Source organism: Solanum stenotomum, chromosome 3, assembly GCF_019186545.1.
Source record: "Solanum stenotomum isolate F172 chromosome 3, ASM1918654v1, whole genome shotgun sequence".
Taxonomy (NCBI): domain Eukaryota; kingdom Viridiplantae; phylum Streptophyta; class Magnoliopsida; order Solanales; family Solanaceae; genus Solanum; species Solanum stenotomum.
The window spans coordinates 63,908,447-63,935,732 of NC_064284.1; the positions used below are offsets into that span (position 1 = coordinate 63,908,447).

General features: G+C 35.0%; 3 protein-coding genes across 4 annotated transcripts; 1 reads left to right on the forward strand and 2 right to left on the reverse strand.

The window, feature by feature from the left end:
• Positions 1-3,939: 3,939 nt before the first annotated feature.
• LOC125859668 (uncharacterized) lies at positions 3,940-12,448 on the reverse strand. The gene is made up of 18 exons (XM_049539457.1): positions 12,120-12,448; positions 10,126-10,251; positions 9,841-9,963; positions 9,689-9,751; positions 8,768-8,875; positions 8,017-8,094; positions 7,259-7,351; positions 7,038-7,124; positions 6,694-6,795; positions 6,437-6,556; positions 6,250-6,312; positions 5,768-5,901; positions 5,501-5,582; positions 5,348-5,406; positions 5,215-5,260; positions 4,483-4,574; positions 4,320-4,389; positions 3,940-4,201 (listed from the first exon to the last, which is right to left on the reverse strand). Exons 1-18 carry the CDS (start codon positions 12,354-12,356, stop codon positions 4,130-4,132), a joined length of 1,755 nt encoding a protein of 584 aa, XP_049395414.1. The 5' UTR covers positions 12,357-12,448; the 3' UTR covers positions 3,940-4,129.
• Positions 12,449-13,318: 870 nt separating this feature from the next.
• On the forward strand, positions 13,319-16,474 carry LOC125860141 (clathrin light chain 1-like). The gene is made up of 3 exons (XM_049540043.1): positions 13,319-13,724; positions 15,510-15,663; positions 15,775-16,474. Exons 1-3 carry the CDS (start codon positions 13,384-13,386, stop codon positions 16,210-16,212), a joined length of 933 nt encoding a protein of 310 aa, XP_049396000.1. The 5' UTR covers positions 13,319-13,383; the 3' UTR covers positions 16,213-16,474.
• A 503-nt stretch (positions 16,475-16,977) lies between these two features.
• Positions 16,978-26,947, reverse strand: LOC125859927 (cold-responsive protein kinase 1-like). 2 transcript variants are annotated; one of them, XM_049539784.1, is made up of 7 exons: positions 26,759-26,947; positions 24,434-24,592; positions 21,482-21,594; positions 20,885-21,095; positions 20,573-20,810; positions 19,538-19,685; positions 16,978-17,724 (listed from the first exon to the last, which is right to left on the reverse strand). In XM_049539784.1, exons 2-7 carry the CDS (start codon positions 24,507-24,509, stop codon positions 17,398-17,400), a joined length of 1,113 nt encoding a protein of 370 aa, XP_049395741.1. In that variant the 5' UTR covers positions 24,510-24,592; positions 26,759-26,947; the 3' UTR covers positions 16,978-17,397. The 2 variants fall into 2 exon arrangements, with proteins under 2 accessions (XP_049395741.1, XP_049395742.1); XM_049539785.1 differs by lacking the exons at positions 24,434-24,592; positions 26,759-26,947 and having other exon boundaries at positions 20,885-21,108.
• Positions 26,948-27,286: the final 339 nt, after the last annotated feature.

Consider the following 27,286-nt stretch of genomic DNA (forward strand, 5'->3'; position numbering starts at 1 on the left):
TAATCATGACTTTGTGTTCCATGACCTCGAAACTCCAACAAATTAACATTAGTTGTGACAAACGTGATGAATAATATTGATTACTATATAGTTTTCAATGGATATATTTCACAAATTGTAATTGTTTTACTTTTTTTTTTTTTGTTAAGAGAAATGACAATAAGAAATTTTAAGGAAAATATTTTACTTCTCATGGGTGCATTTTGTTGTTTAGAATGTACTTAACGTAATGTTTAACTTAATTAGACTTTTTGGATTATCATTTATTAATTATATACTTATTTAGGCACAATTAATGTTGCTTTTATATATATTACAAGTGCATATGAATAAGTTGTAAAACAGCAACATATTATGGCTCCAAAGATAATAGTTCCTCTTCTCCTTTTGTTGATTTTTTCAAGCGGTTACTCTCTTTCCCTCTAGATCTCTAAATATATCTATCTATTTTTTATTTTATTTTTTTGGGAGTTTTTTTTTTATTTAATGTTCGATATTTGATTTGAAGTTCGATTAATGTGAATTCATGTTAAAAACTTTTATTATTGAGATAAAGAGCCTTTCACAAAAGATAAATTTGTTTCTAGAATTCAAATTTGAAACCTGATCTTGTTGCAAAATAAAAGAGTACTTACTAGAGTTGGAGCCAGAAAAAAAATAGTTAATGAATTCAAAATCAAGGTTATTTTTTATACCTAGATTCTGAATAGATTAATTATTATACATATAACAATATGAATCCTTTTTCTAATGCTTAATAAGATTTGAATCAGAATCATCGAGTTCGATTGAATTCACACCTATAGTGATGACTTTGCCTCTCGTAATTACCACTCCACCATAATTTCAATTCATTTATTTTTTTGAAAAAATGTTGCTTTATTCATGCAACTGACATAATTATTATATAGTTTTCTTCCGAAGATTTTAGTAACTCAGTTGATTGATTATCTAAACTTTTTCTTTATCAGTAAGGGTTCAATTCACCTTATAATCCCCCTCCCCTATACCCTATGTATAAAAAAAGTATTTATATATAAAAACAAAATATAGCTTTAATTTCCTCTCCTTTTTCATCTTTCCTATTTTTATATTTTTATTTTTTTTAATCCTCCCTAGGAGCTCCCACCCCTTTTGCTCCCTTGGTGACTCGAACTCGCAACCTTCGGGTTGGAAGTGAGGGGTGCTTACCATCCGAGCAACTTCCTATTCTTTTATATTTTATACTTTTTTTTATAATCAAAGGTACTCATAATTTACTGGCTCAACTAATTTGAATTTACATACTTAAGGTCAATCAAAAGGGCAACGCTTTTCAGCCTCTTGTAATTAAAATAAATAGTTAATATCATGTATTTTGAAATATCATTATATTATCATGGAATTTCAAATGTAAAATTTCAAACTTCGCTGTAGTAGTTATTTTTCAATTACAAGATTGAAAAGTCATCAGCAAACACTATTAATTACTTCAAGATTTTTTTTTGTCCCGAAAATTTTACCCAAAACTTCTATTAATGATAAAGTGGTCTTATTTATCCTATCACAATCTGATTTAAAACGTCTATTAATGATAAAGTCATCTTATTCATTCGATCACAGTTCGATCCGTACTAATCTTTTTTTTGTGTTCTTATTTGTTATAGGTGTATTATATGAAGTGGAACCAAGAAATGGGGTGTATTTGCATTGCAGCAGTGACAGTGACTGTGATTTTATGTGTGAAAAAGAAGATTATTATAAGCTTAACCTTTTTGCTACAAGAGCCAATGTATTTGCAACAAACAATTTTTCTGTGAAGATGATTTTACTTGTTCTGGTAAAAGATTTTACTGTAATGAAAATGGTCCCCTATGTATTGATTACACGTGTCAATGTCGCACCCTGTGAGTGACCATGTATATTTCGATCATGTTGATAAATAAATATGACTAAATTAGTAATTACAATCTCAAAAGAGAACAAGTTGTGACTTGTGACTAAAAAAATGCACAACATATATATGTAAGGTTAATATTATATAAGATATACTCTATGTTTCAATTTATGTGTTCTAATTACTTTGCTTATTAGCAGATGTTTGACCATGCAATTTTGAATGATCAAATTTGAAGTTTTTGAAGTATTCCCTCCGTCCTAATTTACGTAAAAATATTTAGCTGGATGTGAATTTTTTAAAAGAAAAAACTGAAACTTATAAATCTAAAATAAATCATATAAATTTATGTTCTAAAAACCATTTAGTATAAATAAAAAGTGTGATAGTTTAGGAATACATTTTCTATAAAAAAAAAAATCCGTTTTCCTTTGTAACAAACACAAACCATGCATTTTGTTCTTTAGAGTTTACTTTACGAAATGTTTAACAATAAATTAGACTTTTTGGATTACAACTTATTAATTATTCTTAATTTTTAATTACACACTATACTATATATTATATAATAAAATGTTGCACTATATATAATATTAGTATTAATTATTAGCCAGCAAGCAGCAACACAATATGTATGCAAATACAATTGGTTCTCTTCTCCTTTTGTTGGTTTTTTCAAGTAATTACTCTTTCTTCTTTTGCAAACTTATTATTCCCTAGGATTGTTGTAGTGAGATGAGGAGATTTTTTAATTTTTGATTAGAGGTTTCGAATTTGAAGATAAAGAAAATATTGATAGAGAGGCGTTTCACCTTTTAGTGAGCATTAATTCACATTTATATTAAAGGGGGAAACATTCTCTATCAGAATTTTATTTTCTTTCTTATAATTCCGAACTTGATGCCTCTAATTAAATGTAAAAAAGATCTTGTTCATACGATTACAATGTTTGTTGGTCCTAGGATGTGTTCAGTATGGAGGAAAATATTTGTCAAATGTTTGATTTTCATGTTTGTTTGGTCAATTTTTTGAAAGATGCTCTATATACATAGAAAAACAAGTTTCTTAGAAATGATTTTTTTTTTGTAGAGATTGGTTTTATGTCCCTCTCCGGGATGTAATTTTATTCATTTATTACGAGGTAGGATTCAAGAATGAAAATGACTTCCACATGTAGCATTCCACATATATTATTGATTGTGTTCACTCCACCCTCTAACACATCTCATCTTCATCCTCACCCTCGTAGTCCTCATTCAGCCACCGCACCTCTCATAGTATTTTTCTAGATTCTATATAAATGCTTTTAGATAATATTTTTCACTTACATACCATACATGTCCAGATGCACACCCTTTGCTGAAAATTAATTATATGATATACATAGGTTAAATCTTAGTTATTATGAGTATATATATTTACTTTTTCACGCCCTTATTAACACAACTAAACAAAAAGGAAAATTTACACACCTTTCACCAAATTCCTAGCTCCACCAATAATACCATACCAAACAAAAGCAAATAAATAAGAAACATACTTATTTTCCTCTACCAAACACAACCTTATTTTATATTTTTAAGTCTTTCTTTTTGTTCAGGCATAATATTTATTAATTTAGTCTCACATGACATCTATGCCCTCTAATTTTGAGTATGCATAAGTAGACACTAAACACATGTGTCCTATGGAACATGAAAAATTCACATCCTACGTGACATTCTATGTATATTATGTCGCACAGGACATGTGTGTCTACATGTTCAAAGTTGGACGACATAAATGACACAATTGAAGTCAAGTCAAAAAGCACATTTATATATAATATATGTAATCTAACTATATGAAATTTGATATAACAGGTATATTATTACATGAAGTGGAACCAAGAAATGTTGTGTTTATGCATTGTGGCAAGGATAGCGACTGTGACTTAATATGTCGTAACGCTGAACATAAGGTTGAACCATTATGTTATAAGCGTTATTGTATCTGCGACCGCAGATTCTTCTGCATGAATGATTTTAGCTGTAAACTTCAACCAATTCATTGTGATGATCATAGTGGCAAATCTTTTCAATGTATTCATAACATATGTAGATGTCTTTAGTACCCTTGGTGAAAACAAAAATGAAAAATGTTGTGATTTAAGAAAAAAATTCATAATTCATATATAAGGTTGATATAAGATATAGTTTATGTTTCGTTTTATGTGTTTTGATAAACTTTGCAAGATGGAACACGAAATTCGCCTCAAAACTTGAAATCTTTCTTCTTCGACTTGCCATCTTTTTCCTGCAACTTGCGTTTCTTCTTCCTCTCATTCTGTTGCAGTTTCATCAATGTCAGAACTAGTGAACATTGAGATTTACTACGACAAGAAACGCGAAAGGACTCTGAGAAAGAGTGTAATAAAGATGCAAAGATGAAATAGTTAACATACCTCTGCTACCATGTCACTGAAATCCTCTCTCTGAGAACGCAACTTCTCTTCCTCTCTAGCTTCCTCATATCTATAAAACAGAACAAAAAGTTTTCAGCAAAAATCGGGAAAATTCATATGAGATCCTCTGAATCAGAACAGTGTTACTAGTGTTGCTACTCACTTGGCTGGCAGGACATTGTCCATCAGTTCCAACTCTTCGGGTGCCAAAGTAACATCAACTCTATCTGATTTCTGACCTTTAAGCAGATCGACCTGCAGTCGAAAATTCAAGCAATTACCACAAAATTCTAATCGAAGGGTCAATAACAGAATTGGCACAAACAGGGAACAATCATGAAATACTGGAATCGGGCACAGAGAAAAGATGACATACTGATGTGGCATATCATGGTCTTCAATTTAATGCATTTCCATTCAGCTAACAAATACTTTTAAAAAGCACCATTTCATGTTATATCAATTGACAATACATTCTTTCCAGCTTTGACAAGCATCGCACAATCAGATGCAAAATATAATTATAAAAGCCAAATAGAACTGCAAGCGAAAACCTCCTATCACAGCACCAAGTTCACAAACAGCAAGCTTCTATCACATACTTGGGGAGAAAATGGTCCAAACTGGGGTTTCGATAATCCCATCAATAGGAAGAGAATAATCCATCCTATGAACACATGAAAACTACAATAATATAACTTCATAAGTGGGGTTTCAACAACCCCATAAATAGGATGAAAACAATTCACTCTTCTGACGAATTTCACATGAAGGATAACAACAGAACAATCATAATGTCATTGCTTTCTGCCTTCAACAGTTCATAAAGTCAACGATCACATGAAGTAGCATGTCAATGCAGCAAACAAAGAGAGAGGACAAGAGATTTCATTACCCTTTTGGCAGCAGTCTTGTCTTGAGTGCCAGTGTTAATCACATACCTGTACGGCCAAAGTAAAAAGAGTTAGTATAGAGAAAAAAGAGAGGTGCCTGATACAACTTCTGCACAAGTTTAAACATGAACTCACGTATGAGTTGTTCCAAGAAGAGTTCCTGGAGCTATCTTTTCTTCTTTCTCTTCAAGCACCTTAAGAAACAAGTAGATGGTAGAGAGATTTTTGACGAGAAAATATGTGTCTATTGGAATGCAAAAAATAGCAGGCCACATATAGTGCTATTACTTGGTAGAGAGGCTTCTCAGGCTCCTTCCTCTGCTGCTTCCGAAGGTCAATAACATCGGGAGTCTCAACTCCAGTTGGAGTACTATACAAACGAACAAACACATTGAGAAATGATACCTCAAATGAAGTTGAAATTTAAGTATTGCTTCCACAGTGCATGTTCGGTTTAGAAAAGAGAACCGAAAATTAGGGGAATAGGGGCAGTTTGAGCTAATAAAAGCTTTCTACAGATATTGTATGGTGTTAAGAGTTTGGATCAAGTGATACCTCGAAAGACTGTCCACAGACTGAATACCATCTTCCAACTCATCTTCCTCCATCTCTTCTTCCACTTCCTCTTCCTCCTCTTCTTCCTCTTCCTCCAAGTCACCCCAATGCTTAGTCTTATCAACGGGTTCATCCTAAGCATGACCATAAATGGCATGACAAACGTAATTAGAGACTGTCAACCAAAAATAGGATCTAAGAACACTGGCTATGGTAATTACAAAGACCACATACTTGAATTTTTTGTTTAAAAAGAAATATCAAGCATTCATTAATGAGATGCTTAGATATTTTTCATGGTTACCAACACCTACAATAAGTTTCACAAACTTCAAATTGGTGTGTTTCCAAACATACATGTTCTCATAGGTAATGCTTGTTATTTCAGTTGGCCTGGAACTACCTTGAAGCAAAATGTTACTCCAAGAACTTACTTAAAGAAAAAAACAACTCCAGCAAATACAATATACAAGTGGGCATACCTCGTAATTAGGATGGTCTTGTTGCACCACACCAAAGACATCTCCATATAAAGGGCGCCCATACTATTTCAAACAAAATAGGGAGAAATGTTGAGAATAATAAATAATTACAACAAAACACCATCTTCACAATATGATGAGAAAAATGTAAAAGGTTCCAATAAACTGAAAGGTTTCAGAATCTTACTTCATCAACAGGTGGTTTACCCCAACCTCCAGGCTGATAGCCAAACTTGGCTCCTGGTGGAATAGGAGCATTGAGACCGGGAATCTTCAATTGAGGATATGAAGGTGGAGGACCGTATCTCTGCCAAAGACAATTGTGAGTTGGAGAAAAGTGTTAGCAACGAAACCCAACTATATCTAGCAAGACGACAAGAAACTTAAGGGGACCAAAAATGACCACATCCAATAAAACAGAACTTAAAATTTATGCCAACTTACCTGCATATTAATAAGCCAAGGAGGAGGAGCGCTTTCGGGCATACCAAGAGCCTCTTTCAGTTCCTGAGAAAAAGTCCCAGGTTTCATCTCCCTCAACTTCACCTGCATATAGAAATCAAAAGATGATGCAGCTGTGGAAAAGAAAATCTAAACACTGGTATAGCCAATGCAACCAACACCATTAAACATCGTAATCTAAAAGTGTACATCAATAAAAACTGTCTCATTTTTATTCTCAAGAAATTGATGAAATACCAGACGGCTGAGAATGACCAAAGTTGTATGCAAGCTAGATATGAAAGAAGCATATGACCATTCAACAATGTCAAAGAAAAATTCTATACCTCAAACTCTTTTCCTTCGTAATACAGATCCCCGTGGCTACTCAACTTTGGTTTAGTCTGGTACTTAAAAAAGGCATCATGGAGAACCTACATAACATGATATAAAGACTCAGCAGAACAGTACAGCAACCAACATTTAACCAGAAATATCCATGCACTTGACAAGGCATGGACTATTTTGCAGTTCAGTATCAACAAGGAACCAAGGAAAATTTGGGAACCTGATAATCAATATCCATCTTTCCCATTTTTGGCTGCATCCGCTCCCGCTGCTTTTGTTTAAGCTTTTTACTGTCCTCCTTTTCAATGTAAGCCTGCACAAAAAGAACAAATAAGATTACAAAACAAGGTCAAGCATAAACATACTAGTAGAAAAGATCATATACCACACCTTCTCAAACAAAAGATATTTAAACATGATATCTCATTCCAGATAAATACTTCTGGCATATGTTTACTACATAATTGAAGCCTATCTTTTTTCCAAATTAAAAGAATTGGGTTGTTAGGTCCATATGAAGATAAGTCAACATATGGAAGTACTAGGTTAATGCAGAACAACTTCAGGATTTTACTAACTCATTAGCTCTGGCTTAGATAGTTTGTATAGTTAGCTAGAGATTTTTTTGTAAGCTCAAATGTCATATCTTGTAAATTATGCATCTTCCTGATGCTGTTATTAATACCACTTATCTTATCAAAAAAAAGGTAGCATCTTCTCTTTGTTGAATTATGCTTATCTTTTTATCCATTCATTATCAGATATCTTGCTGAAATGAAGGCTTTCATTTCTTAATGCATTTCTTAGTGCAAGTATTTTAAAAGTTCAGAAAAAATTGCAACAAACCATCAGAAAGTCCTAGCTTGGGCTCCATCAACATCTAGTTTAAGTTCCATTTATACAACAAAAATATCCCTATTTCACAAGGCCACCACAGCAAGAAATATATAAGAAGAAATGGAACAAATTTCGTCATACTTGTCTAATTTTCTCAATTCCGGTCGCAGCTATAAAGTCAGGCAGTTGAAACGGCTGTTTCTCGATACCACGTTTCCCCTGAAAACCAAATTCAAGGCTTGATGAGATAAAATGTAACACAAGAAAGATTAACAATATCATATCCAAAGAACTAGAGAGTGGATTGGATAGATGACCACATTGGCCAATAGTACCAATAGATTTAACCACTTCAAGCATGAATAATGCAAAGACAACTGAAATAATTAGAGTTTCTGCAGTGGGAACATTAAAGTTACTTGAACTTAAAGGACTTAATGCAACTATACTTTTCAGAACTTTTTATAGGAAAATGGAGCTAAAGAAATGTCTTTTGACCAACCCACACAAATAAACAGAGGAAAGCTGCAACCCCCAACCCACACAAAATAAACAGAGGAACGCTGCAACCCCCAACCCACAAAATACACACACAGAATTATGAAGAATCCCATTTGTCAAAGACCTACATGTTGAGGCTCCACCAATGTCAAGGCCGCCCTCCTGCAAGAACCACATATATACATATAAGACAAACTTCATTGACTTTATCCCATCATCCCCTTCCCAAACCAAACCCTCTAAAATTTAACCCAGTTCTATCCTTGTTAATTGTTACATGAAGTGGAAGAGGTACAAAATATTGTGCACTATGTACTAACATTGGCCTATTTTTCTTTTTCTTTTGAAAATGTTCACAACCTAAATATATGAATAAGCAGTGTTAACTGACCTGCAAAAATTTTCGTTTTTGACTCCAATGTCGTGGGACAGGAACAGTATTTCGGTAAGATTTCAGATATACCAAAAGCTTAGGGTCTGCAGCAGTAGCATCCCATACCTAAACGACATACAACACACCAATAAAGAAAATAGTTTACAGTTAGAACAGTAATTTACTACAGAAGTCAATGGCAGTAGTCAAAACAAGACAAGTACGATGCCGAATACACAAGAAAGCAATGTAAAACTATCCAACGGTGCAAAAGAACCTGCATCAGATCATGCAAAAGCTGGTTCCAGTCCGAGGAGAAGGAAAAGATGATGACTATAATGTAGATGATGATGAAATTAAACAACACTTATTATCATAAGAGGATCTCATCTATGCTATGCTGACACTTTCATTGGGATTATGTATGGAAAAGGTGTTGGTATGAGGTTCATGCCCAGATCTGGTTAATTTTTAGGTGGGATTCAGCGACTCTTCTGGACAAGTGCTCAATTAATAGTAGGAGGATAACAGAAAGAAAAAATCTTTTGGCCTGCCCCAGGATAAATTTATGAAGAGGATAATATCAACTACCTTTGCTGTATGGGCATTTTGACCTTTTTCATAGCAATAATATACTTGCGCTCATATGGTTCCACATTTGTTAATTGATTCAAAGCATAGAAACACAACAAAAGACAAAGCAGATATTAGAAAGGGCACGGACAAGGAACTCTTAGGGACGTGCGGATACAGCATGATTGTGAAAGGATAAGAAAAACACAAAACTAGGTCATTCGCCTCAGATACAACCTTATTTTAGCTGAGAACAGAGAAATGTACATTCCCCAAACTGCAAAGGGTAAATAAATATACTAATATGCAAAGTTCGCAAGTATCAAAACAAAATAATAATATGTAATGTTTGCCACCTATCCATACCTCAACTACATCAGGTCTCGTGCAGATTTGTTTCAGTTCTGCAATATTCATCCTACGTTGAAGCTGAAATTGAGAAGTGATTCAGTCTTAATCTACTCAAGGTGAACAATAGAAGTAGCTAACTATAACAGCAAATAGAAGTTGAGATTGACCTTTTTCTTTTTGTTAGAAATACCCTTCTCCCTTGGCTGAGCATCCTGCTCTTCCTCCGAATCTGAATCATCCTTTTTCTTTAAGGCGGCATCGGCAGCAGTCTCGTCCTTTTTATCATTCTCCTGATACTCCAATAAAAAGTTATGCAAATGGAAAATTCTTGAACTGCGGTAATATATTTCAACAACTTGAGAGATATAAGGAGATTGGAGGCACAACAAAAAGATCAGGTAATGACTCAGAGTTCACATAGCATCATATACCAAAAATGAATTATTTTTTACCTCAGAACCAGTAGCAGCTGTGAAACTGAATTTTTCAAAAACCTTCCTGAATTCCTCATCCAACTCGCCATCTAATTCTGCCTTCTCTGGGACATATTCCACTTCAACTTGCTCCACCATCAGGGACTGCAGAAGATGAGGCCAAAGCAAGTTCAAGTTCAAGATCAGTAGCTCAGAAAATACATGTTACTTTATAAAACACCATAAATGTATAAAAAATTCATAAATACATTACAACTAAGGTATCTTTTAGAAACAGTACTATTTTATCAAACAATAAAGACTCTGGGACAGACCCCAACATATAACAAAGAGTTTCTGGAAAAAGATGAGGCATGTCAAAATAGAAGTTCATGCACGTCTTCAGCTGGAAAAAAACAAATTAACTATAGCCAAGCTATGATGGAACTGACCTACATCAGACATCCTTTTTCCTCAGAATGACAAATAGGCGAACATTGTTTTTCTTAATAACTAGCTGGACCTTGGGGATTCACAAATAAACAATGCTTATACACACTATACCATGCAAAAGAAAACAACACAAGCAAAGCAATTACCCTATAGTAATAAAAGAAACCATATCATTAGCTTTATCAAAAAGAAGACCATATCATCAGCTTTATAAAAAAGAAGACCATATCATTAGTAAAGTATATTTAGGCCTTTATACACATGGTAGTAATTAGGTCAAACAGCTACAATTAACCCTAAAAAATGTGTATCAAGAAATTAACAGGATCTTCTAGATAAAACTCTCACATACACATAATTTTGAAACACAAGAAAAATCAGAAAAATATAATTTTGAAATATGAGAATAATCATAAAAATAACTCAACATCCACTACTCCGGAAAACAAAAACCCAGCTCGATCAACAATGTCAACGAAGAAAAGGTATTCATTTTTTGGGAGAAAATCCTTAGAGATCATCAAAAGACTCAAGTGAGAACATATGCATAAATCATAATTCCATGTTATACTATATGTAACCATATAGTAGTCCCCAAGGGAATGACTGAGTAATTGATCTTAGGAGTAAAACCTATAGAACTCAATTTCAAATCTTATCTACAGCACTCAGTTGGAACCCATTGTTGTAACCTTGATAAGCAGGCTTACCAAGGTGTGCCGATCAAGCTGCCACATTAGATATCCACCTATATAAATATTGCTTATTCAATAATATTATATGTTGTTTCCTTTCATTCGATTACAGTAGTATCTGTTGTTGCTACTATTCCCCTCTCCTTTATTTTTAGCGTCATTTACTACGGTATTTCCTTTCCATACTTGTTTTGTACATGCTTCACTTGAGCGGAGGGTCTACCAGAAACAGTCTATCTACCTCCACAAGGTAGGGGCAAGGCTGCACATACACCATTCTCCCCAGACCCACTTATGTGATTACACTAGGTAGGTCGTTGATTTTATCAGTAAAAATAGAGCCTTTAAGGATGCTCCTACTAAGACTGTTTAACACACTTCAGCTTGAAAATACTCATATTGAGAATCTAGAATTGCATGAATCAAGTTTCAGTAAGCATCTTCGAATATACTCTGAACTTAGGAACAAGAAAAATTGAAACGAATACTCACTCTAATTATTCTTATTTTCATCATTCCCAATTTATAGGAGAATATGGAGAGGTTGAGGAATAGTATAGAAGGTTAGTAGGTAGTCCATTGTTGTTTCATTTCCCTTATCAGTAGTATTATTAGTAATTCTCCTACTATTGCTACATTATTTTCTATATGCTTCACTTGAGCTGAGCATCTATTGAAAACAGTATCTCTACGACACAAAGGTACGGATAAGGACAGTAAGGTTACGTACATATCACCCTGACTGGGCATGTTATTGTTATAATTTCCAATTTTTAAAACCTAATTCATCGAAAGATCAACACAGATGCTTAAATAATTCATAAAATATAAATCTCTACTAAAATAATAACTCATCAACTACATCTCAGATTAATCCGGAAATACCTTCTGTAGATCGGAATTCTCCTTATCAGTATCACCAGCACCGCCATTAGCTTCGTCGGTAGCGGCTGTGTCACTATCTACTCCACGAGACGGTACCTTATTGTTTTTCTTCTGCTTCCGCCGCCTACGGCCCCGCTCGCTCACCTTTGATTTCCTAGAGCCGGTGTTAGCATCAGTGTGTTTGGATTTCAAATCTCCGTTAGCATAGCCGACGGTGTTTGGTACATCAGCCGTCATACTTCCGGCCGATTAGAGATTCGATAATTGATCGGAGAAAGTTATCGTTATCAGCCCTAATCAAGTAGAGATGGGATAGTTCTATTGTTTTATTGAGCCAACTGAATAGAATAATTTTTTTTTATTCGGCCATCTATACGCACATTAAAGTAACGCATCCTATTATAGAATTTCGAATTTACAAAGCAAAAATTTATTTTTATTTGGGAGAAGGCACAAGTATTTCTAGATTATGATCAAAATTTCAGAGACACATCTTAATTAAACTAATATTATATTATCCCTGAACTCATTTTATATATAATATTGTACATCTTTTGGTTTGTGTGGCACACCTCGTGCCTCCACGCAATTGAGGCGCGTGAGATATATTTGGATGTCACGTAAGTCAAAAAATTGTACCAAATTACAAAAAAAAAAAATTCAGGAGTAATAAGACCTTATTTTAATTATGGTGTATCTCTGAAATTTGAGTCACAGTCTAGAGAGGCTTTTTCCCTATTTATTTTTATTACCTATAGAACAAAGTCTTGTACCAAAGCGATTTCAAAAAAAAATAAAATATATATATATATATATATTAAAATTTTGTTGATATTAAATTTTATTTATTTAATAAAATATTCTTTTATAATGTAGAATCAAATTATTAGTAAGAAAATATTTATAAAACAGTTGATGGTAAAATTCTAAAAATACTTTCAATGTGAAATAGACACATTAACGAAGAAGGTTGAAATTTTAATAATCTTTAATAATCTTACTTTTTAATAAGTTTTTTATCAAGTTTTGTGAATTGAAGATAATAAAGTGAGTTTTAAACCTTTTTTTTCCTTTTGAACTTGATATAACTCAAAATTTTATGTAAATAATAAAATACGAAATTTATAAAGTTTACTCCAAGATTTTGCGAAGATTTAAAATAGATATTATTTTCTTCTTTCTTTTTTTAAGCTTTTGAGGACAAGTATATAAAGAGGGATCCAAAATTCCAATACAACAGAGAGAAAGCACAGAAGAGAAGAAAATGGCTTCGTTCGATTCGATCAGCATGGACGGCGATGACTCTGTGGCGACGGCGGCAAGTCCTTCCTTCCACGACGGCAACTACTCCGCCGCCGACACGCCGGTTTATGAGGAAGTTACAGTAGATCACGTTTCTCACACAGTCAGCAATCCCGATCCATACGGGTTCGGGTCGGGTCAATCAACTCCTTTTGGTGACTCTGAGGCTCCGATCGCTGATGGAAATGGTAAGGCTTACGATCTCGGTGAAGATTCTGAAGGAATTTTCAGCTCCGATGGACCGGTACTTCCTCCTCCTAGTGAAATGAGAGAGGAAGGTTTAGCCCTACGCGAATGGAGAAGGTTAGCTTTGCTTTTGTTTCTGGAATTTGAATTTTGCTTATTACTACAATAAAACTACTACTTGATCCCCAACTAGCTAGATATATGAGTCCTTGATATAATATCTGTTAAATACTATTGTGTATTCTCTTTGTTAAAATAAGTTTATGCAATTTGGATCCTGTTCTGCATATGCTTCCCTTAGATTTAAATTTTATTGGTAGATCTGTTTATATTTGGTAATTTGCTAGAATTGACAATAATATCAATAAGATTAGGCTTTATTTTGGTTGGTAAGTCTTAGTTGCTTGGACTAATCAGTCGCCACAGGCCCACAACTGTGATTTGATTGTCCACTTCTTTTAATTACTTAGCAGATCTGATGTCGGACCCTAGTAGATCTGCAAGTTTTATTATTTTTCTTCCTTAGTTAATTGGCGTTTTTATCGGGGATAAAAACATTCTTTTGATAGCCTCGCAAAAACAAGAAAGAGAGGTGAAAAGATTTAATTTTTTTGTTAGTATTTCATGAAAATTAGCTAGATCTCTTGTTTCCTTTTTTTTTTTTTTTTTGAGTACCATGGCCAGGATGTTGATTCGGGGGTAGTGGGAAGGAGATTTTCTGTAGGAATTGGACTTTTGCCTGCTCTAGAGCAAGTGAAGTTGGCAACCACTGAACCAAATGTGAAATGCCAAATCCCGAACACATTGGACTTATCTTGCTAGTCATTGTTTGCAGGAGAATCAGTTTGATATTTTGAGTATTTTCTGTTATAGATGATATAGTTACTGTTGCTTTAAGAACACAATATTATTACTTCGAGAAGATCTATTTGTGATATAGATGATATAGTACATATTAATCATAAACTAGTGGAGACTCTAAATGGGCAAGCATCTTGGTTGTCTTTAACTATGTATCCATTTAATTTTTTTTTTGAAATAGAACTATGTATCCATTTAACTAGTTAACTAATAGTAGAACACAAATAAAAGAACTGTGGTATTTGAAAGTTGATCATTTTTAGCTTGAAATCTGATGATGATTTATCAGCATTTTAGAAATAGAATCAATACAATAGAAGATTAGTTTAAAGGAACTCTATTGGACAGTTTGATTTTTCAATCAATTGTGAAATGTTTATAATATCGCAGTCAAAGAATGTAGGTTTGACTCTCAAGAAGCATAGTAACCTGAAATTGGATTGCCGGTATAGTTATTGGAGCAATAATAACGTTTGTAGTATATGGTTTCTTTTGTGTTATTCTTCCCTTTCCACCTTTAGATCTAAAACTTCGGTAATTTGTTGAAGTCCCTAGGGTCAAATGATTTTCTTTTATCCTTTCATTTGCTGGATATTTTTGTTGTATTGGAGTCGACTCATTGCCAAATTTAAAGGATAATTAGAAGTGCGGGAAAAATGAAAACAGTTGGTAGTATAGGTTATTCCATTTTGGTTAAGGAGAATAACAAGTCATTAATGTTGATCTTGTTCATATGATAATGTCAGAGGCATAGGTGGACTTACTTTGGATCATCGTCAATTGGTTATGCAAAAGGTGCTTCCCTTCTTGATCTTTTAGAATAATTTTAAAAGATAAAAAGGAAGAAGTAGCGTGGAGGGTGAGGTCGATGTGTGATAATTATCAGAGTCCATTGATGGTTTTGGCTGGATTCAAATCAGTTTCTCCTTTTTCTGTTCCGATAATTGATAACAGTTAATATTTGTTGTGAAAACAGAAATGGTACCCTGAATACTATTTTCGTTATTAGATTCGTTATAATTTGTGTTTTGGGGGATGCAGGCAAAATGCTGTCCGTCTTGAGGAGAATGAGAAAAGGGAAAAAGAAATCAGAAACCAAATTATTGAGGAAGGCGAAGAGCATAAGAAAGCATTCTATGAGAAAAGAAAGCTCAATATTGAGACCAATAAGACTAACAACCGAGACAAAGAGAATGTAAGTTTTTTTTCGGGGAGCTGTCAGTTCCACCCTATTCACTCTTACAATGTTCCCATATCTCTAAATTTTGTTTTGTTTTTCCTTTTCTTTTATTTCCCGTTGAAACAGGTGTATGTAACTAATCAAGAAAAGTTCCACAAAGAAGCTGACAAACAGTATTGGAAAGCCATAGCGGAGCTCATTCCTAATGAGGTTCCGAATATTGAGAAGAAAGGAAGGAAGAAGGATCAAGAGAAGAAACCATCCGTCACAGTCGTCCAAGGACCCAAACCTGGAAAACCCACCGATCTTTCAAGGATGCGTCACATCTTGGTGAAGCTTAAGCACAACCCACCACCTCATATGCTACCACCACCACCCGCACCTGTCAAGGATGACAAAGCTGGTAAGGATGGAAAAGATGCTAAGAACACTAAAGATGCAGCAACTGAGGGAACTGCACCTGCTACCGGAGACAGCGTACCTGCTAGTGAATCCAGTGTTGATCAGGCAATTACTCAGACACTAGAACCTGCTGCTACTGCAGAGGTCTCTTTATTCTCTTGAGGGACAAGAAAACATCCATTTTGGGTACTACGTATTCTGTGCCTTGCTAACATTCCGTTGATTCAAGGAGAATGCAGCTGCATTTTGTTATTCTAAACATCAAGATCTTTTATTTGTAATCGCAGTCTAGACGATTTTCATGTTCATAGAAAGCTTTTTTCTCTTTAATGTTGATAATCTTTTAACTTTCTTTATCTTTGTGGGTTCTGTGTCTGACATAGAGGCTCCATTTTGTATCATTTTATGTCATGATTTTATGTGTTACAGAGGCCCTAAAACTATTCCTTCTTTCTCAAATTGTTTGACATCATTTTCTTTTTTCAAACTGTCTCAAAATGATTGATACATCTTTGTATTTAGTACTTCACCTTTAAATATTTCATTTCGCTCTTAATAATGGAGTAGATTCTAGATCACAAGTTTTAAAAGGTAAATGCTATGGGATGATCACATGTTTAAAAGTTTGTTTTTTCGAAGATTTTAAATTATATCACATAAATTGGAATTAACCTGCTTGACCCATGAGCAAATCGAAGACCAAAAGTAGAAAAATTGTTAAAACTTTTAGTTTTTATCCAACAAGTGAGGTAAAAAGTTCAAGATTACTCACCTCTAAAATCATTTGTGTATATCACTCGTGAGCACACACCACTTGGTGCAATGAGTAGTAGTATCACATACGAAGACGAGAAATACATCAGAAAGAAAAAGTAAAGCGTATGCAGACCTTACCTGTAAAGAGGCCGTTTAAATAGACCTTAGACCGAAGGGAAAAAGGAAGTAAAATAAAATTTTAAAAATAAAGATTATACAATTTGACTAGTCTTCTCATCCTATGCATACAAGAGAAGAGACTCTTTAGATTGATGAAAACACGAACTCCTTTAAGGACAAAACCAAATAATCAGAAAGAAAAATAGAGTATCATTTAGTGAATTTCCTATGGCTTCTGGCTTCTGCCACAGCTCTAGTTGGTGCACACATTCGAAACTCCGGGGTGTATGGACCTTCCATATATCCTCTTTCCGACTTAAATACTAGACTTCATTTGCTGCACGATCATACTCATGAAGTGCACTTAATCCACATATCACGTGTTGCATCCTTATCCCTGACCAAAGCCCCGCGGGGTAATAACAATTTCTTCCTAAATAAATTCAATTGCCATTCACAAAGAGTAATTGATTATCTAGGTGTCACCTGAGTGATTGTAAGGGGCACAGAACTCATTTGATGACTTGTGCTGCTTTCAGATGACTTCAGTTTTAGTTGTGAGCTACTAAAACCACCCGAATCTTGGAAAAATCCTGGTGGTGTGAGTTCTTTCTCGTTTAGCTTGATGTTTCTTGTGAGCATGTCAAGAACCTGGCTCATCATCGGTCTTCGATTTGCCTTTTCTTGTGTGCAAAAGAGAGCTACCTTAATGTACTTGAGGACCTCTTTTTCTGGAAAATCGCCCATTTCTGGATCAACTAACTCTAACAGCCTTCCCTCTTCGTAGAACTCCCATGCCTGATTCAGTAAATTGTAATTCGATTTGTCATTAGATTTTAAAAAAAAAACCTTTGGCAGTTACAAGAATGACAGAAACTGTATTATCAAGACCAGATATCATAAATTCGCGAGAAGACAAAAAGGATAAGGAACGGATTGTACTTTGTTGTAACCTTGAAAAGTTTCCTCACTATTTAGCCTGAAAACTGCAAGATTCAACTAGCAAAACCACAACATAGCAGTGTATTCTCACATTTCTTGGTGTAGCTTACTCTTCGTCTACCTTGAGTTGAGGGTCTATCGAAAACAACCTCTCTACCTCTGAGGTAGGGGTAAGGTCTGCGTACACTCCACCTTCCCCAGACCCTACTTGTTTGGAACTACACTGGGTATGTTGTTGTTGTTGTTGTTGCTGCTTCTTTGTCTATTTGTATGACTGGTAAATGATCGTGAAGACAACTATATGGCTGCCTCCCGGCTTACGGCCTTTACACTACTACTATGATGTGAGCGGTTCAATTATTATATTATAGCAGTATAAGCGAATCAAGTGAGGACATCTAGAAGTAAACAGATAGAAATTCATACAAGAAAATTAACTTCAGAAACGCCTCTCTGTAGCCTTCCTTAACGACACACCCACTCACCCCCCTAAACCAAAATCCAAGACTGAAAGAAAGACCACATAGAAATTCATACTAGAAAAATTAACTTCAGAAACGCCTCTCTGTAGCCTTCCTTGACGACGCACCCACTCACCCCCCTAAACCAAAGTCCAAGAATGAAATAAAGACCACATTTCTGAACAATCATACAGCACCTATTTGGTACAACGACTTGGACAATTGGGCTTTAGATCCTCCATCCCGGAATAACATGAATCCTTGATAGTCGGCACAATCTCCTATAGCTGTAAGTAGCATTTTTACTAATGAATACCTTGTTGGATCAGCTCAACTTTGTAACAGCATTTTCCATTTGCACTCTTGGGGCCTTTATCCCAAATTGGTGAAGCAGGTTCAAATTTTCTTTTCATGCTTTTTTTCCGTCACTCTGAATCTAAATCTCACCAAGCACACATTTTTATTTGAGACTCCAAACAACTATGCCTTAGAGTCAAGTGTATGAATTCTCCATTTCCATTCCACTCTATTTGTGCTCATTTCATTCCAGTACTAGTAAATAAGAGGTTCTCTAAATCTCACAGCTATTCATACTCTAATGGATAAACCTCTAACGAGACCAAAGACTAAAAGACTACTGGTAAACGATGGACCTAATGTTAGCGTAATTTTAATACAAGGAACCTAATATAAGTGTAATAACAGTGACCAAACCTTAATTCAGACTAGTTGGTATTTGTCTATGTAGATCCTTTGCTTCCAACATCTTCTGTTATAGCTAAAACCGTATTGATTTTGGTAAAACTCCAACAACTGTTCACTTTGCACAACACTAGGAGGAGTAAAAGATAAATCATACACTCACCAAATGGAGATTTTTACAAGACGATTTATTTATAGTATTGGCAAGAAATTTCCCCCAAATAGAGCATGATGGGTAATTCAATATTCAACAACCATCCAAATTAGTTTGAGATTGAGACAGATTCTGATTAATATATACTTATCATAGATAGATTCACCCCTATTATCTATAGAATCACATCTTGACATGCTTAGAAATTTTCAAATTTTAAATAACAATAATCAGTATATGAAAATAATAGTAGCAAATGCAAGTAAACAAATCATGCTATAGACTATTAATGCTATTGAGAACCAGAGTGCATATCTAGAAAGAAATTAACGACTTTGAAAATTATACCCACCGATTCAAGGAGTAACTTCTGCCCTTGCCATGTCCCACTGCTACTACTCCTGCCACTTACTGTTTCAAGTACTAGGACCCCAAAACTGTAAACATCAGCCTTGGATGTTAATTGACGGCCCATTACATATTCAGGTGCCAGATAGCCACTGTTTGGAAAAGAAAAAGATGTAGAAGTAAGAACACTGTTTTCAGTTACCCCATGACACCATTTCAAAATTTAAAGCATGAGACCTGGGTTCTCTAACACCAAACATTCAGAACTTCAGTAGTTCGAGGCAGATTATAGAATCCACTACTTTTCTTAGTTGACACAATATACGTACAAGAATAGGGTAAAGACGGTGAATTCATACGACCAATACACACATATATCAGGCAAGGGGTAGCAAGGTGCTATGAGGGACATTTGTTCTTGATTCTTGACCACCGGAAGAGGTAAAATATGAGTAAACACATTTCAGACAAGACAGTTCTTAAAAAAAAATAAAGAATCAATTTAGATATGGCAAGACAGTTCTCTGATTTTCCCATGTTTGGCTGGTCAAAATGTTTAGAAAATATTTTCTCTAGTAAAACAAGTTACTTAAAAATGAGAAAAATGACTACTCTAATGGAGTAGGAAAACAATTTTCCTAAGTGACTTTCCACTCCTTCCCATCCTCTTAACACACCCCATTCCACCCCTCTACCACCAATAACCCCCAACCTCCACCACCCCCACTCACATAGTGTTTGCCTACATTAAAATAAATGCTTTGAGACTATTTTCTGCATACTTACAAAACACCAAAAATAAATAAGACAATCACTTATTTTCAAAGAGTTTTCCATGGAAAATATTTTCCTTCGTTCCAAACACACCTGGTGAAAAAGTACCTTCTACTTATTTAAAAGGTGTATATAAAAGATTTATAACGATACCCAACCTCTAAAATAATCAACGCTCACGCTCACCGAACTCACGGATGAATGGTGATATCAAGTATAGCCACGGAAAACATTGAAGCTTCAGCAAGAAATTCAGGAGACATACGTGGTTCCTTTTATCTGCGTGGTGATGTGAGTGATATTATCTGGAAAAAGCTTTGCCAGTCCAAAATCTCCAATTTTTGGTTTATAATCCTTATCAAGTAGTATATTACTAGCTTTGATGTCCCTGTGCACTATATGTGGCACTAATTCTTCATGTAGAAAAGCAAGACCAGTACCGGTACCCAAGCAAATAGCAGCCCTTGTGTCCCAGTCTAATTTGATATTACTTGTACTAGAACCTGCAAAGCAAGCACCATTTTCAGTACCCCATTCATAGATGGTGAAGTACTTCTTTGATTCCAAGCAAATTTACCAAACAGTGCTCGATCAAGGCTCTTATTTTCTAAATATTCATAGACCAGGATACGGTTAGTTCCATCAAGACAGTATCCAATCAACTCAACCAGATTGGGGTGTCTGATATCTGATATAGTTTCAATCTCTGTCAAAAATTCACGCAACCCCTGTCTCGATTCAGCAGAAAGCGTCTTCACAGCAACTTCCATTCCATTTCTTAGAGTTCCCTACAAAGTTGCACTAAAGTTGAATCATCATTCAACAAACATGGCAATGCACCATAAGAATTAAGTCCAAGGACTTTGTTCACTAAAAGTCTTGATGTCATATTACGTATATGCAAAAACCAAGAACTGACATTGGCAGGTGCAGGACCTAAAATGTTTCTGAAACAACTTTCTTTAAGAGGCAGAAAATATGAAAAGCTAATCACATCGTAAGTAGTAACAAGTTTGGAATACAAAATTTTGGAGAACTGCAGATAAACATCTAAAGGTTTTGGCAATGTAATTCTGTGAATTGCACCATGCGAGTCGCATGCAAATGGAAGTTGTCCATGCAATAAAGCTCAGGCATATAAATGGGGAGAAGTATTTATAGGATAGAGTTGAACCTTGTATACTATTCCAAAACCTCCTCGCCCTATTTTATTACTTTGATGGAAGTTGTTGGTTGCTCTTCGTAATTCACTGTATGAAATATTCTTTGTCTTTGCAGTGGAGCGGCCTGACAGAAAAAATATTAGTGTGTCCATGAAAAAGAAGGTAAAGATAACAGTTGTTGCAGATAAGAGATGGATAGAAGTATATCTTAAGCAACAAATGTAAGGCGTCAAACTTTGACCAAGAATAGAGTGTAAGACATTGCTTCTTCACCAAATTTTCATGGTGGCCCCGGAAACAACCACTAGATGGAACTTTTTCATCCTTTAACTGTGAGAATTGATGCATGGCCTCTGTATAACTTTTTACACATCACTTGGTACAGTAAAACTTTTTTTTAATCAAAGTAAGTAATACTGGTGCTACTTGACCAATCCTTTTATCCTTACCATTTATAAGATGATCTGAATCAGATATATGCGCAAGCTAGTTAGTGGAATACTCAAAGTTCTTCTTCTCGCTCGTTGTGATACTATTCGATGATTACACCTACCACATTAGTTAGTGTAAGAGAATTTCCATTTTTCCAGATTCTGGAGCAAATTTGGAGCAAGTCCTTTTATGTGCTTTGCAAAGCATACCTTGTCCAAGCTGGATAACGGAGAAGGGTGCAATCACTTGACAGCCAACGTAAAAAACAGTCTAATTATGATATGAATTCTCTAAATACTGGACAGATTGGTCACATAGTCAACCCCAACTAATCAGATTGAGGTGTAATTGATTGATGGACTTTTTTCTTTACATTTGGAATCAAAGGCAAAGTCAAATTGACCCCTTGGACCAAGATCAAAATGTCAACTGCTTCTGGAACATGTCATCATCTATATAGCTTATATATATACACTAGTATTATATTAGATTTGCTCCTAATCACAGATTTCCAAACCAGATCCTCATTCTTCATCCATATTTGAGGTTCTTGGAGCCACTTTGTTTTTACGTGTGACCAGCCTAGTAAGACACTCAAAGCAACCCGAAAGGCCATTCTCCATACAGGCATTTGTCTTTCGAGCAGAGGCATTTACCTTCTGTACTTGAGATATACCTCTCTTAGAAATGCTTCTTCTTTCTTCAACAAAATTAGCAGTTCATATCTGAAGTAACTAACGGTAGATTGCTTCATAAAATTACTATTTTATATCATATTTTAAGTTTTGTCTTTCCCTTTGGCTTCCCATTTAATCTCACCTTGCACATGCATTCACTAATATCAATTCCCACTTCAGCTTCTAATTATTCTTGCATACTTATATTACTAGATTTACTATGTCTGGTTATAATATGTTATCTTTTAGTTTATTTCTGTCTAAATAATCTGTCAGTCTGCTTCACTTCTCTTGGGCACTAAAAATAGCAAAAGCAATGTCCATTTTGACATGGTTGTAGCATATTTTGTAGACATGGAAAATGTTTTCTTAAAATATAACAATGAAAACTCTGAGGGCCAGCTGGCATATACAGTTTGAAACTCGGTAAATAATGGACACGACCCTCTATCTTTCACTTAGATACCAGGTTCTTGTTCACAGCAGAATTCGAACTCGTGATGTGCATCTAACCCAAACATCACTTGCGACACTCTTACCACTAAGCCACAATCTCGAGGGGCAAACATAGAGAAGGTTTTATTTCTAATGATTCACAAACAACTGACCAATAAATAGGTTTCATTTAGTGTACAAACCGCTCCATTCGTTACTGATAAGAAATGGATTTCGGACCCAACTCAAATACAAAAGCTAGATCAAGAGGTGAGGATTCACCTAAAAAAATATAAGGAGACCAAATCCACAACAGACATGGAAAAACTCAACACCCCCTCCCCCCACCCCGCTCAGGGGCCTATCAACTGGAGTATAGACAACATAATATGGGGGTCCAATACTGGGTTAAACCAAGAATTAAGATGGATTTGTCTCAAATACCATGATAAGCAATGGACCTTGGACCTAACTCAACCCCAAAAAGTTAACTCATTGTTAAGATGTCCCACATCGGTAGAGAGATGGGAAATTTGGTCTCCTTATATGGACTTGGACAAACCTCCCCTCATGAGCTAGCTTTTGAGGTTGAGTTAGGCCCATGTGTCATATCTTTACATGGTATCAGAGCCAAGCCCATCCCAATTTGTTGTTCACCGATGATGGCCCCCCATTTAGAAGTGTTCACGCTCCAATTGAGGTCTGGGCGTGTGGGAGAGTGTTAAGATGTCCCACATCGATAGAGGGATGAGAATTTGGTCTTCTTATATGGACCTGGACAAACCTCCCCTCATGAGCTAGCTTTTGAGGTTGAGTTAGGGTCAGGTGCCATATCTTTACATCATAAAACGAGGATTATCCAGGACCATACAAAGAGATCAAATCCACACCCCACAACTGACGTGGACAACTCAACAATTACACGCTTGTTTAAGTTGGTGCATAAATTACAGAAAGCAGGTCAATTAGTTTAAAATAAGCAATGATTACTGATTAGTGAGCTGGAAGTGTTAAAGAACTCGTATCCACAAAATGGATGTAAGAAGTTTCAGAATTGCAAATATGTAAAGGCAGCTCAAAGATATTCAGAGAGGGCCAAATAAAAGAGCAAGGGAGAAGACAACCAAATAATCTTGAGTGCATTTATGCATAAGCCCTGTGATTACAGCAGTCTAAGGGATATTAGATAACTAGATAAGGAAAGAGAGAAAATGAATTGGAGTGATTTACAGCTACAGAGTGCCGCGACAATCATGATAAATCAAAATGCCACATACAGATCAACCAGCTATAGAGGAATATAAGGGTTAACACTGAAGGCAATATAAAGTTGTGACAAATTCATCAAACAACTAAAAAGTTCACTCAACTGAGAACACAACGGATCAGCTAATATCCAAGATTCAACTATGCACCAACCTGCAGTATCTTGATGAACAAGATCAACACCCCTTTTCTGCCGCTGAGTTGAGGCACCAAAGCAGCTGCAGTTCATTTCAATCTATACTTTAGTAGGTTCCTTACTTGACCATAGTGCCTCTTGACATTAGAATTACATGTTAACCATCCCCAATTTTTCTGTGACAAGTGAAAATATTCACAGTTGTGAGATATCAAAGGAAAAGTTATCATTTCTCTTTTCTTTCTCTTTTTTTGAAAAAATGAGAAGTGGAATAAACAGGACCAAATGGAGCAAAATGGATATCAAGGAACCATATAACTAACACCAACTGGTTTAGGATTGATGTATCACACCAATTTTAAAAGAAACACATTTCATTACCAAATATATGGCCTACAACTCATGTCGACTATTGGAAATTTAGGCATTCCACAGTTAATGTATTAAGTTTCTTTTGATTAAGTACGAAGGAAACAATTAGCTAAAATTCAACATTCTCGGTACCCAAAAAGAAAGAAATTGCATAAAAACACATATATACATAAACTACTATACATATATGCATCACAGCCTACAAATTTATATGCATATCAATTTACTCCAAAATCCATGTGAATTGGAAAATCACCCAAATCAGCAAGACCAAAATAAGTACATTCAAGCGCCATCAAACTTATATTTCTGAAAACGTTTTTAAAAGTAGAACAGTAATTGAAGTGCAAAGAAAGCTGATGACTCTGATGTATTGAGGTAACCAAAGAATTAAAACAGAGAGGAGATTGCACTTGAGTCATTTGATGGGTTATATTCCATCTAAAAACGATTTAGTACAAGTAAATACGGTTTTAAACCCTAAAAAAACTCAGCAAAATGTAACATATTTAAGCTTTTGCCCATCTAAAAAATAGTGAGCATGTGCATATTTTAAAATTTTAAGTATTCTAAGCTAACATATTCTTGCAATCCTGCTTCGATAACATTTCTTTTGAGCCGATGGTCTATTGGGAACAACCACTCTGTCCCACAAAGGTAGAGGTAAGGTATGCATACATTCTACACTCTCCGGACCCCATTTGTGGGATTACACTGGGTATGTTGTTGTATTCTAAGCTAACATACCAAAAATCAAAATTCTTGACCAATGATATAAAAAAAAAAAAAAAAAGGTGGTCGGTGCACTAAGCTCCCGCTATGCGTGGTCTGGGGAAGGGCCGGACCACAAGGGTCTATTGTACCCAACCTTATCCTACATTTCCACAAGAAGTTGTTTCCACATCTCAAAACCGTGACCTTCCGGTCACATGGCAGCAGCTTTGCCAGTTGCGCCAAGGCTCCCGTTCTGACCAGTGATATCACTGTTTTCCAATTTGCTCTTGTTAGAGTGGGTGAAAGTCCCATGCTGGTTGGGGAATGAGTTGGTGGTCTGCTTATATGGACTTGAACAATCCTCCACTCATAAGCTAACTTTTGGGGTTGAGTTAGGCCCAAGTGTCATATTTTTACAGCTCTAAGATAAAACTTCCATCTCATATTCAGCTTTAATCACTTCAAACTCCTACATCTCATATTCAGCTTTAATCACTTCAAACTTAATTAATCTCTATACTACTCATCAGCATGACTAGAAACTTTTTGTAGCTTAATCACTTAAAACTTAATTAAGTTCTCACTGTGATCAACATGGCCAGCAATTTTTAGCAAAAATAAAAACAAAATATCCTCCAAAACCAGAAAATCAAATTGTAGCCTGCTCAATTCAAATCCTCAAACATAGTGTTTGAACCTTCGAAAACGAACAATTATGAGTTCAGAATTGCACTCGAGTCAATTATTCCATTGTTTTCAACCTGGCCAGCAATTTTTAACAGGAGCAAGAAAAAACACGAAAATCAGGAAATCAAATTCTAGTTTAGTTAAATCCAAATCCTAAATAGTATGTACTAATACAGAGAGAAAAAACAAAATATCCACCAAAATCAGTGATCAAATTGTAGCTAGTTCATTTCAAATCCTCAAACATAGTGTTTTTGGAACTTCGAAAATGAACAATTATGAGTCAATTGTTCTGTTGATGTCAACCTAGCCAGCAATTTCCAACAGGAGCAACCAAATTTTTTTAAAAAAATCAGGAAATCAAATTTTAGCTAGCTATATTCAAATCCTCAAACGTAGTGTTTATGGAGCTTCGAAAATGAACAATTCTGAATCAATAATTCTGTTGATATCAACCGGAGCAACAAAAATATTTTTTTGAAAAAAACACAAAATTCAGCAAATCAAACTGTAGTTAGCTAAATCCAAATCCTAAACAATAATTTAGAGAGATAAAAACTGTTACGTACCTTCAATTTTTGATGAAAACACAGAAAACTGAGTTTAGACTTCGGAGAGCCGTGAATATGAAGAAATGTGGAAAATATATGGGCGATTTGACAGTGAAAAACGACGTCGTCGTTGAAGAAATGATAGATGAAGAAGAAGAAGAAGACTTATGCAGCATTTTCATTTGTTCATGTGGAGAGCTTTGATAGCGATGGATAAAGATATAACTTGACACACTGTCAAAACGCTGTTTTTCTCAACTACCTTTTGGATTTTTTCACCCCCACCCACCCACTCACGCGTCTTTCTTTTTCCATCTCGATCGTATTAAGATTTAATTAAATTTAAATTCAAACATTACATGATAAAAAGTGTAATAATTTTAGTAAGATATCTTTTGTTGTTGACTCGAATTAGAAATTTTTTATTACGAATGAAGAGATAGGAATTAAAAAAGAATATCTATATGATGAAATGTATGTTATCAATCCACAAAATTAGAATAACAAAGTTAAGTACCAAACTTATTTTTTGGATGAATTTTTGAG